Source organism: Canis lupus, chromosome 16, assembly GCF_003254725.2.
Source record: "Canis lupus dingo isolate Sandy chromosome 16, ASM325472v2, whole genome shotgun sequence".
Lineage (NCBI taxonomy): Eukaryota > Metazoa > Chordata > Mammalia > Carnivora > Canidae > Canis > Canis lupus.
Window position 1 is genome coordinate 34,873,826 of NC_064258.1, and position 13,463 is coordinate 34,887,288.

The 13,463-nt window shown below is 38.5% G+C and overlaps 1 protein-coding gene across 31 annotated transcripts in view; it reads right to left on the reverse strand.

Moving 5' to 3' along the window:
* Positions 1 to 13,463, reverse strand: part of RBPMS (RNA binding protein, mRNA processing factor) — a 172,820-nt gene that overhangs the window by 95,085 nt on the left and 64,272 nt on the right. For 30 of the 31 annotated variants that reach the window (XM_025418169.3, XM_049094670.1, XM_049094687.1 and 27 more), the window contains one exon: positions 2,359 to 2,436. The exons of the other annotated variant lie outside the window; for it this stretch is intronic. In XM_025418169.3, the coding sequence (XP_025273954.1) occupies positions 2,359 to 2,436 (78 nt within the window). The remainder of the gene's footprint in view (positions 1 to 2,358; positions 2,437 to 13,463) is intronic. 31 annotated transcript variants of the gene reach the window in all.

The window sequence follows — 13,463 nt, forward strand, 5'->3', positions numbered from 1 at the left end:
ACTCCCTCCTTTGACCCCTCCTGGTTCCTCAGGATAATAAAATGTGTTTATTTCTGAAAATAATCAATGGCTGGTGGCTTGCATTGATGGATGACACAAGGGGAAAAAACACTAAAAACACTACTTGACATGATTGACCACTGCACATATCAGTGCTAAGACAGATTTGCAGACTAGGGTCAGCCTCCGGGGACTTTAATTAAAGAGGGTGGTTAGGAATGTACCAGGGTCCTGACTCTAGTGTTGAGATTTCTAGGCAGGATGCTGGGATTGATTCATCCTCATATTTTCCCAGCAGAGAACTATGTTACCAATTAGCTACTGTAAACATTTTACCTCAAAGGCCTTGAGCTCTTCTGGCCAGAAAGGTCATGATTCACAGCCCTGTCTCTTTCTTTTTCAAGGTGTGCGCTCTTTCCCTCTGAAAAACCTGGAGGTTTAAACATCCTGATGGCCTCAGAGGCAAAGGACAAATGGATATTTCACTCAAGTACACCACCAATGGTAGTAATATACTGTGTTCTCGAGTCACAAACAGAAAAGTAGTATCACAGTCTAGTTCAGAACACAGATGACAAAGTCAGATTGCTTGGGTTTGAACCCTAGCCTTGCCATTTATTATGCTTGAACTTGAGCAAAATTTATTCAGTTGCTCCAAGTTTCTTTTTTTCTCATTTGAAAAATGGAGGCCAACTGACTTCAAAGGGTTCTGAGAATTAAATGGGATAATTCATGAGGGGCTTGCTGGCTAAATCTCTCTATATACATACAGAAACATCACAGTATTTTGTCCATCAGTAAGATCAATTTGCTTATAAATTCCTCATCCTATGAAAGGGACAGACAGTACAAATGGCAACCCTGCAGCAGATACTCAGGAAATTCTATGAGGCTGACACGCCCCCACAACATCTTCTTTCTTTCCCACTTCCTCTCAGCTGACCTCATGTCTAACCCTTCTGTTTCCCTCTGTACTGTCATCATTGTTACTGTAAGGGTATGGCTGTTAGAACAGAGGTAGGTCTATTATTACATGGTGCCTTCCTGGCACATAAGCTAGACTCCTGTCTCTGTTGGCTTTTAACTGGCTGCCCCTTCAACCTTCTTTCTTCCTCCTACCCAGCTGTTTTCAGCTGTCACCGCTTTCTCTCCCTCTGCCTGAAAAGCTAGTTCCTGTCCCTCAACTGGTCTTGCCTCTGTGGCTGGGGTACTGCTTCAACAGGATGAATCTTTAGTCATCAAGATGGTCTGCCACCTAATCCTAAGGGTGCCCTTGGCCAGGCATTGCTGTTATCCTGTTCCAGGGACCAGCTCAGACACTAGCCCTTAATTTATCATGACTTCCGGGTACTCTCCAGAGGGCCTAGACCTCCTGCCCACAATCTACCAAATCCCAGCTTTCTTGTATTCTCCACAGGCTGGCCTTCAACCATCCTTGGCAGCATGGTAATTTCAGCTTTAGTCCAATTTCCCATGAAGTTTCCCATTCTAGCAACATCAACCATCTCTAAAGTGATTTTTACCTCAACAGTTCTTGACAGGCAGCTGAATTAAGTATTGTATTATGTACCAGCATAACTCCTTAAAATTTTGTTTTACTTTGTTTGAAATTTAGGACATTCTTCCCACAGAGAAAGTAATGGTGGTTGGGTTCTTAGTCTAGTTCATGAAAGTGTAATTATACATATGCAAAGAAGAATATATATGCTTATTATATATGCAAAGAAGAATATTAATAATACTTCAATAAGAAACCCTGTAGGAACAGGCCTTGTTATTTCACTAGAAATCTAAATAATGGTAATTGGTAAGTATTTTTGGTGAGCTGTCCTCAGAATACTCCCACTGGCAAATGATAAACAGGGGGGACCCCAAAGCTGTTCTACATGGAACAAAGCCAGGTGCATGTCCCCACTAGTAAGGAAAGAGACTTTTCTAGCTTAGCACTGGGGAGGACAAAAGGCAATTTCAGTTTTTTCTGAGACTGCACACTGGAATTAAACTGTTAAATCTCCTTTACTAACTAATTTTTTTTTTTAAAGATTTTATTTATTTATTCATGAGAATGCACAGGGAGGAGAGAGAGAGAGGCAGAGACAGGCAGAGGGAGAAGCAGGCTTCGTGCAGGGAGCCTGACGTGGGACTTGATCCATGGTCTCCAGGATCACACCCTGGGCTGCAGGCGGCGCTAAACCGCTGAGCCACCGGGGCTGCCCCTAATTTTTTTTTTTTTTTAAAGGTCATTTTATAAGATGCTTTCTCAAACATACCATTACTTCCTGCAAGAGGCCCCTATGAAGCTTATTTATACATACATTTTTTGATCTCCTTTTATAATTTCTGAAAGGAAAAAGGTACCTTAAATGGTCTGAAAAGCAGGTAGAGTTCCCGAGGTTTGATATCCAGAGGGAGACCACTGACAAATAGGGTCCGGACCTGGAAAATAAATATGAAAAGTGATCAAGAGACTGTACCATCTGGAGATCAGCTCTCACTTGTAATCTCAAAAATACACATCTTCACATATTTCACAAACCGTATCTAATTCATGTTTTTTTCCGTAACCCAATGTACACTCATGTTAAGATGTTATTAGACCAACTCCTGGATATTTCCATAGGATTACTCAGAGTGAATTACCTCTAGCTGATTTAAATTTAATTGATTCTCCCTTCCCCATTACCTGGTTCTGACACAATGAAGGGAAGAGAAGGTCTACAGTTAAAATATCAACTTAAGAAAAAAAAGTTATGAGAACAGTAAATCTACCACTTTTCTGTTCTAAATCAAATGAACACAGAACATGGTTCAAAAATAAAATCAGAACAATTTGTTTTTCCTGCTTATTTTGTCTTTGCCTCCCTCGTCGGCATATTTTTAGAAAACATTTTTAAGGAATCTCTACACCCAACGTGGGGCTCAGACTTACAACCCTGAGATCAAGAGTCACAGGCTCTACTAAGCCAGCCAGGCACTGTTAATTAATTTTAATACATGTAAAAGTTCAATAAACCGAAACACACCAAAACAGTAGCCAAAATGCATAACTGTTCATCTGCTCAGTTCCAGAATAGCAGAGAAAACCTCACTGACCCATACCCATAAGACCTAAGACACCAATTATGCGATTAGGGTCTACTAAAATACAGAACACAGATGACACACTTCCATTTGGGAGGATCAAAGAAAACATGTTAGCATTCGATTGGGAACTTAAATACTAGGATGAATTTCACTACAAATATATAAAGGTTGAAGGGAAATGGAAAAGACTCAGAGGCACAGAAAAGCATTAACCAAAGCAGTGAAGAGGGGGAGATAGTATGGTGTATTCTGGGAGAAGGGGGAACCAAGACAGAACAAGCAGTTGAGGATCCAACGACATCACAAGTCACTGGCTCAGGAATCTCGTCTTCATTCAATAGGCAAGGAGAAATCACTGAGTTATCACCATGTTTTCTTTCTACTTATTTTAGCATGTTTCGTGTGCATTTAGTCAAAATTTCCACCCTCCCCTCCCCAAACTTTTAAATATAATGGACACATAACACTAAGATGTACAACATATTGATTCATTACTTATACACTGCAAAATGATTACCACCATAGTGTTAGCTACTGCCTTCACTATGTCACATAACTAACCATTTATTTTTTGTGGTGAGAACATTTAAGATCCACCTTCAGTGACTTTTTTTTTTTTTTTAAAGATTTTTAAAATTTATTTATTCATGAGAGACAGAGAGGCAGAGGGAGAAGCAGGCTCCATGCGGAAAGCCTGACGTGGGACTCGATCCCGGGTCTCCAGGATCACACCCTGGGCTGAAGGCATTGCTAAACCGCTGAGCCACCAGGACTGCCGTCTCAGTGACTTTTGAGTGTATATAATACAGTATTGTTACCTATAAACACAATGTTGTGCATTAGATTCCCCCTAGGTTTTTCAACTTCTAACTGGAAATTTGTAATCTTTGACCAACATCTCATTTCCTCTATCCTGATCCCCTGGTAACCACCATTCTACTGTTTCTCTGAGCTTGACTTTACCCCCTCATTTTCTATTCCTCTTCTCTACTCCAGGCTAATACACGATTGAGTTCCTCATTAGAAATTATACTGCTACTTAAAGAAAAATTGAATGCTCAATTGTTAACCATCTATAAATCTAGAAGAATTTTACTCAGTGTGAAAAGGGAGATTTTCTAGAACCCTAATGCTTTCAAGTTGATTCTAGTCGTAAAGAAACACAAATAAGCAAGGCGCTTTTATTGATGCAGCATAGAGTAAAAGGTCATGCCATTTACATACAGGTGTATAACCAATACTATGATATAAACAGCCTCAGAATCATGAAAGCCTTACTGTTGTTCATAATTTTAGATAACTTTATTGTGCTATAATTGATAAACAATCAATCCCTAAATACAGTTTAGAATTACATGGGTCCACTTACAGGTAGCTTTTCCCAATACAGTACTGTATTTCTCTTCCTTATGATTTTAATAACTTTTCTTTAGCTTATTTTATTTTAAGAATATTGTATGATACAAAATATGTGCTAATCAAGCATTTATGTTAACAGTAAGGCTTCCAGTCAACAGTAGGCTATTATAAGTATTAAGGGAGTCCAAAGTTATATGTGGATTTTTGACTATGCAGGGGATCAATGCTTCCTAGGTCCCATGTGGGTCAAGTCAAATGTGTTAAGAAACTGCACTTTGTTTACATGTAACTTTTGAGATATTTAGTCTGTGAAACCATCACAACCATCACAATAATCAAATCAACCTGTCTACCATCTCCCAAAGTTTCCTGCCACCGTAGTTCTACCATCCACATTCCCAGGGCAATCACTGATCTGACTTCTGCCACTATAATTGGTATATATGTTCTAAAGGTTTATACAAATGGAGCCATAAAGTATGTATCTTTTCTGTCTGGCTTTTAGCCCTTTTTTTAGTAACTATTTTGAGATTCATTCAACATTGTATTAATTATCTATTCCTTTTTTATTATACTTTGTATTCTATTATATGGATACACCACAGTTCATTTATCCATTAACTTAATAGGACATTTGGGTTATTCCTAGTTTTTGGCTTTTCCAAGTAAAATAGCTAGGAGCATTCCTTTCATCAATCTGTCAAAGTCTTTGTAGGGATGTAGGTTTTCTTCTTAAATACCTAGCAGTGAAAGGACTGAATGATATGGGTAGGTATATGCTTAAGTTCTAAACAAAACAAAAAAGGCCCTTCATTTACTTGTTTTATGGCCCAGAACATGGTAAATGCTGTGTACTTAAAAACAAATATGTGTTCTGTTGCTCCTGGATAGAGTTTTTTGTCGTTGTTTGTTTTTTACACAAATGTCCATTAGGTCAAGTTTGTTGTTCAATCTATCCTTTGCCTTCTCCCATTCTCCCTCAACTTTGCCAGGGATAAAGCCTCTTTCCAGAACTTCATTTTATCAAAGCTAAAGCCGAATTATGGAGAACTGCCAAAGATATAGATGATGAGGGAATCCTGCTATGCAATGTGCCCTCCCTGCCATCCACAACTCTCTTCCCACTCAGTCCAAAAAAAGTAAACACCATCTGTCCTTGGACACTCTAGCCAGAACAACCTGAGCCGAGAGGGAATCCCAACTCCCATTCAGATTTTGCTGGGTACCCAATATGTCTGACACCATGCCAGGTGCTGACTGGATTACAGAGACTTCCAAGGAAGTAATGCAATAAGCAGATCCTATGGTTTAAACACTGGAGTACTATTTGTCCATCAGGGAAGCTTAGCTGCCTAACAGGTTATCAATTAAAATTTAGGGAGTTCACTTAGAAAACAACCTACCATTTACAGTATTGTTCTAAAGAAAAAAACTCCAAACTTGCATGTCAAACAATTTACTAATACAATAGCAATCTGAAGGTTATCAACACAATATTACTTGATATAAATTAAGATTCAACATCAATAAAATGTATTATGCAACCAGTAAAAATTATGCTGAAAAAAATTATTCAAACATTTGATGATTTTAATATTTGCTTATTTGTATTTTTTATAATATACATGGTATTGCATACTGTATTTTGTTAGATTGAGAATTGCCTTTTATTGTTTTCTTTAGGAAACTATAAATGTCAATGTATACATTAATAAAAACTTTAAAGTTTATATAGGAAACAATATAAATATTTCAGAAATAAAAGTGATTCTTATTTTAGTATCTCAAACTATTATACATGAAAAAAATTGAGCTCCTATTAGCCCTAGGTTAGCCATTTACTCATAGATAACAAGAGGCTCAAGGCAACTATTGGTTTTATCAAACTGGAGGAAACCACAATGTCTGGCATTTTATTTACACATAGACATGAGTTAATTTCCCATGATCTAGTGAATCTCATGATCTCAAAAACCTGCTGGGATCTCTCATCTCTCACTGAAAAGATTCTCTCCTCTGACAACAGGATGACTAGGAGAAATAATTTTTAAGTACTTATGTGTTTATAAATACAACCAAGGGTCACGTAAATCCAAGTGTTTGGAATCTATGTACTTTGAATCCCTCCTCAGACTAGGAAATTTCATTAAGTCAAAAAAAATCATGGATAATATATGGGAAAATCCTCTTCCTGAATACCTAATTCATATTTTTCTATGGTGACTGCGACCTAGGTTATGAAGATATTTGAAAACATTTAGTTTCCTCAGTCTTCTCACCCCCACACTTCTTATCTTAGCCATTAAATGGAGAAACACTTGCAAGTTTTGTCTTGCTATGTCTGTGGAAATCATAAACGTAGGGAAGTTTCAGTGAAGGAAACAATATCCAAATGACCTTCTATGAGAACAGAAAGCTTAGTTCATTCACAAAATAATCAGTAGAGAGAAAAATTTGAGACAGGTAAATAAATAATCAAATACCCAGGAAAAAAATATCCCCCCAAATAAAATGAATGACACCAAATGAACTTTGTGGCAGGTCAATCATTATCCAGAGCAGCCCTTAATTTACCAGCATTGTCTATGGACACAGATGTGCCTGGCACTATGCCTTTAGCATCACAGATGTTTACTTTATCAGACACATGGGGAAACACATTTCTTAGTCAAGGACACAACATGCCTCATAAAAGATCAAGACGTGAAGCTGCTGACAGCTCTATTCCAAAGGGACTCTAATGGATTCCGTGAATGTACCTCCAACTTCATTTTTACCACAACAGAACTGAAAGAATAAATGCTAGGGGAAATTTCCAGGGCTAGACAGAAAGAGCAAGGAGAAGTCTTTGCTCAGTCATTTATCTGGCATCCCCTACAGAGGCTGCAGTTACATTTTGGATAAAACTAACCATGTGTTATTCCGCGGCACTGCCAGGTACCACCGAAAAAGTTGAGCCACGTTTCAGTGATTTTTTTTTTAAGATTTTTGAAAGTAATCTATACCTAACATGGGGCTCAAATTCATAACCCTGAGATCAAGAGCTCACATACTCTACCAACTGGTAGCCAGCCAGGCACCCCTCAGTGACTGACTTCTAAATTTAATAAACTCTAAAGTCATTGAGTTAGTCTTGAGTTTTCTTGGAAAGGTCAAAACAGGCTTTGAAATGGAAAGATCCAACCGTTTCCCCCCCCCCCCAAGATTTTACTTATCCATTTTATTTGACAGAGAACACTAGCGTGTGTGCACATGCGCACGAAAACACACACACAAACAAGGAGAGGGGGTAAACAGAGAGGGAGAAAATCCTAAGCAGATTCCACCATGGGCACAGAGACCAACATGAGGCTCAATCTGACAACCCTTAGACCACAACAATCTGAGCCAAAACCAAGAGTGAGACGCCCAACTGACTGAGCCACTCAGGTGCCCCCAGAAAGGTCCTACCTTCAACAAAGAATACACATTATCTTGTAGGTAATCTAGACATGAAAACATAAACCAAATAGATAGATACATGCTTAGTTTCAATAGAGAATAATCACACTTTTCAGCCAGTGGTTGTATCTGGTAAACACCACAGTGTCCAAACACTATTGGCCTATCTATGGGCATTTTCTGTGCTTTAGTTGTTATAAAAATATGTTGGAGATCACTTCTAGCTGCTCTGAGCTGACTTCTTGAGGTTCATGTTAAATTCACAGGATTGGGAAAGGCTATTTCTCATGTTCTAAGGACTCAAGAATAACTATGTAAGTGACTCATTTGAAACATTCTAATGAGTAAAGCCCATGGACCTGCTTCCATGATAATCTATCCTCTGCAAGTTTTCTCTCCATCCACTCACTTTCCTAAACCTATAAATAAGTGTAAACTCCAAAAGGAGCTTTCAAACATGCTATATGTTTAAGTCATTCTTTTGGAGTAACTATTCTTTGAATCATACAGATATATTCACAGGTAAGAGCTTTAAGAGTGTTTTAGAGTTTGAAGTCTCTTCTTTGGTACTGTGTAAGCATAATCCTAGGCAGAGTGTACAGTCTATAAATCTTTATTTAGAAATCTAAGTAACATTGTGTGTTCATGGAAGGCAGTGTTTGCTTGTCAACACCTCTGGTGACAATATGGCAAACAAAATGAGGCAACCAAATTTCCAAGAACCATCATATCAGCAACACCAAATGATAAATAGGACAAAAAGGCAAGAAAGGTTAACATAAGACACAGAAATTTAGAAGAAATGTGACAAAAACTGATCAGAATCAAGGGAGAAAAAAGACTGAAATTCATGTAGACCGAAAGATCACAAAAAAATTAAGGACTATACGCTCATTAACATAGCAAGAAGGATCAATATATAGTTACTAGTAAAAATCACATTTCAATTCAGAAGGACTTAAACATATTTATGTAAAATCCAAAATTAACAACTACGAATGAGTAATCCAAAGTTTTTTGAAAAGCTACTCAAACTCATTAGTTTGTACACTTAAAATGCCAAGTAGATATCCATGTCTATTGACAACAAGGTTCCTATTAAGTCCAACACAAAGCACCAGAATTTGCCCATAACCCCAGTTTAATTCTTTCAAGTGGTTTTATAAGTTAGTATATGCTCCCAAAAAGGGGGAGGGGGGGTGAGTAGTATTGAAAGAATATTTACCAAATTACTGTTGTATTAATAGCAGGGAGGGAAGGCAGAATTAGAGAACTTTCATTTTATATATTTATACATGTAAGTATTTAAATATCCATAAGGGGGATCCCTGGGTGGCGCAGCGGTTTGGAGCCTGCCTTTGGCCCAGGGCGCGATCCTGGAGACCCGGGATCGAATCCCACATCGGGCTCCCGGTGCATGGAGCCTGCTTCTCCCTCTGCCTGTGTCTCTGCCCACCACCCCCACCCGTGACTATCATAAATAAATAAAAATTAAAAATAAATAAATAAATAAATATCCATAAGGATAAACCATTTCTTAAAGAACCCAAATCCAAATAGATCTCATTCATCTGAAAATGTGACCTTGGGTCCAGTCTCCTCTTCTTTGGTGCTTTAGAGTATCTCATTTTTCTGCCTATTGCTCCATAGGGACAAGCTTGACCTAGCAGAAATATATAATAATGTAATTTGCTTCATATTTCAATTCTGACTATGAATCTGTTTCTTTGTACCTTATACCAAAAATAGGCATCAATGACTAAGGCCCTAAGGGCAAGACCATCCTGGTTTCAGTCTAAGGGATCTTCTTGCTTTGTGACCAACCTAACTCCCCACCTAAGAACAGAGGGATCACACACTATCCAACCCCCAAGGAAGTGCCATCCTTTTTCTGATAGACCATGTAATACAAACTTGGTTTCAGGGACAGAAAAGTGAAAGAGCTCCACATATCTGTGGGAGCATAAACCCCATAGCACTAGATTTCTTTATTTTTATTTTTAAAAGATTTTATTTATTCATGAGACGGGGGGGGGGGGGGGGGGAGGGGGGGCAGAGACACAGGCAGAGGGAGAAGCAGGCTCCATGCAGGGAGCCCAATGTGGGACTTGATCCCGGGACCCCAGGACCACACCCTGAGCCAAAGACAGACACTCAACCACTGAGCCACCCAGGCGTCCCTAGCACTGGGTTGTTTTTAACACAAAAGGCAATGGGCGTGGGTTGGGGGTGGTTCAGAGCCCTATTTGTAAGTTTTACACCCTGATTACTCTTTTTAAATTAAGTATGGATGGATTTTGTTCTTTGCTCATTCTGTAAGCATCACCTAAAACATCAAACTGCAGCAACGAACCTGAGGATAGTCCATCAACTCACTCCCAAAGATGGCTTTATTGCATTTGTGATTTGTGTCTTGCCACTATGAAAATGGATTACAAAAAAAAAAAAAAAAAAGAAAAAGAAAGAAAGAAAGAAAATGGATTACCACAATTATTAAAATGGTCTGCTGCCAGGAATTTAATTCTGGTTGCAGCTTAACAAACTGACCAGCGTTTGGTCAAGCCCCAGTTTCTTGTTGGCACTGATTTCAAGATGTAATAGGTAGTTGAGTTCCACTCTCCTGGCCACTTACTGAACTTGAAGACACTCCATTTCCAGCTCAGGAAAGAGAGGTTATGTTTCAGAAGGCCAGGTTGCTACAGACACTATTGGCTAACTATAGGATAAAAAGGGGTCACTTACCTTGTTATGAACTCCTAGGTTTAAGTTTTAAATTGATAATCTAAAACATAATTATCCACAAGTAGGCCTTCTTAGTTCTGAGAAATCTAACTATTATCTGCCCTAAGTGATATTCAGTTGTAGAATATCACCATCTGTAGGATAACCAAATTTATACTCTTATTTAGGGCCCCTGGATACCAGACTGACTTTGCCAAAGTCATTAGAAAGTTTTCCGTAGGAGTAGGGGAAGAAGCTAGAAGACTCATGGGAGCACGGATAGAAGAGGGGCCGCCATGGTTCCATAAATTCATATGTGCAGGGCTCAGAATGTGCATAGGAAGTAAGAACAGCAAGTTAGTACTGGGTATATATACCACACTGCTATAGTCACTGAGACAGCTCAACCCAACCTAATGTCATTTTATAATCCATCTCCTATCTCCCAGTTTCATAGAAATGCTTTAGACCAAAGTCCAACGTAGTCCATACCTCAATGTCTGCTATAGATCTAAAGGATAAGAGACAAATTGAGAATTTCTAGGATGTGAAACCACTCAAGAATAGGCAGATGTGCCTGTACATGTGGGCCCTTAGCCTCATTATTAAATTTCCTTAGTGCTTAGTGCCAGATACAAAGGGAGGTGGGTACCAGAGGCAAATCAGGAATTTAGGGTTTGAATTAGCCTACATAGGAAACTAGATACATAAACATGTGCATGTAAGAACTTAAGTTCATTATTAGGAAGTTAACCAAACACTGCCAAACATAGTACATGGCTGTCAAGTTCTTAGAATTCAGTAAGAAGCTCCCTATAAGAAGGACATTTTACCCCCTTAACTCTAGTCCTTATCTACCCTGGTTTCCCTTAGTCCTGTTAAGTCAACTTCTGATGGTTTACTCTGTTTCAACCCTGGATAGCCCATGGAATCCTACTCTTCATTCAATTACATTGCCTGTATTGCTAAAACAAAGATTTTAAAATGTATTCATTAATGCAGTGTATTGTAAACAGAAGTTTGCATTCTAATCTCCTAAAGTGCATTTGCCCTTAGGATTTTAATCCTATAGCGTACCCTGAAGTTGAATGTCCAAAAGATTATCTGAGCTATCCACATAGACTTCTCCATGCACTGACAAAATGAAACACAAGCAGAAAAAGAGCGTATCAAAATCTCAAGTCTTTTCTTTCTCCTTCTGCAGATTTTGGGTGATTGAATAGATCTGCTTCACAAAATAAGAAAAAAAAAAAGTCATTCCACTTCTCCTGACTACACAGGAGGAAAAAAAAAAAAAAACTATCCCCAACAGTACAGTTTTTCATAGTCCTACAGGATACCTTTAAAAAAATTAGACATTGGCAGATTATGGTCCCAACATTGTCCAGGGCTCTAACGTTATGTTTGTGTGTGTGTGTGTGTGTGTGTGTGTGTTTTTGATATTAATAGTGGATAAAGTTTATCTGAGGAACTTCATCACACTGCAAGTTTCACACTGCAAGTCTGCAATGTATTCTAAATAACCATCCACAATGGACCATAGCTAACATAACTAGAAAGCTGTGGTGAAAATGTTTGTTTCCAAATATTTAGCTGTGGGAGATAACCCAACAAACATGTTCAAATTCTTTGATGGTAGGTCAGCTCACCTTCAAACTGAATATTCTTCCCCAAGATTACTGGTGAGCATCTTAGTACTACACAGCAGTAGATGCTAAGTATCCTACAATGAACTATTTGAGTGAATAAAAATTGAGTCACAGTACTAGGATTGAGGCATAAAAGACAACCATAAAATTTATGAACATCCAGATCTGAAGGAGTAAGAAGAAATAAAGTCATTGTGATTTTTATATGCATTCAAAAAGGTTAAGTACTCAAGGCAATAAAAATGATACATAGTAAAAAATAAATAAGCATTCATGTGGAACCAGGCTGCTGGGATTCAAATCCCAGTTCTGTAACTTACTAGCTACGAATCTTGAACAAGTCCTTTAACCAGCCCATTCAGAAGTTTCTGCAGTCTGGGAAATGGAGATAACATTTTTGGCAGCTACTTATGGCAGTTTTTAAGTATGTCCACAAAATTTCTTGTACTCTTCCCTTCAAGAAGTGGAGCTTAATTCCTGTCCCCTTCAGGGTGGGCTTCACTTAGTGATTCACTTCTAACACACACACAAGGGATAGTGTGTAACTTTCTAACCCTAGGTTGCAAAAGGCATGGTGTCTTCTTCAGCAGAAGCAGGCCCTCTTGGATCATTTGCTCTGGGGGAAGCCAGCTACTATGTCACACTGATACTCAAGAAACAATATGGAGAAGTCCACATGATAGGAACTCATAGGTATCTGGCCAAAAGCCATGTGAGGCAGCCATCTTGGAAGGTCTTCCAGCACCAGTCAGTTCTTCAGATAACTGCATCTCTTGAGACCCTGACTGAGCTAGATCAGATCCACCTAGCAAAGCTTCTCCTAAATTCTTGATCCTCAGAAACTATGAAATAATTTTGTTTAAGCTGCTAAATTCTGGGGTAATTTCTTACAGATTTGTTGGAAGGATTAAATAAATTAATAGATGTGAAATGCCTCAAGTTCAGGACCAGGTTCCTAGAGTAAGGGCTCAGCAAACGCTGAAATGGCTTACCACATTCAAAAGATACATTTTCATGCTCCAAAGGCAATCCTACGAGGCTGCAACTGATAATATTATCATGCAACTTTTATACAAAGGCTTAAAATGGGCAAAAGAAAAAGTTTGCATAATAAAAAGAATATTAACATGCCTAAGTATTTTCCATATTATGAACCTCAAAAGTGTACCTCGGAGTCCCTCCATTACTATTTCTCTACTTCTTTAGAAG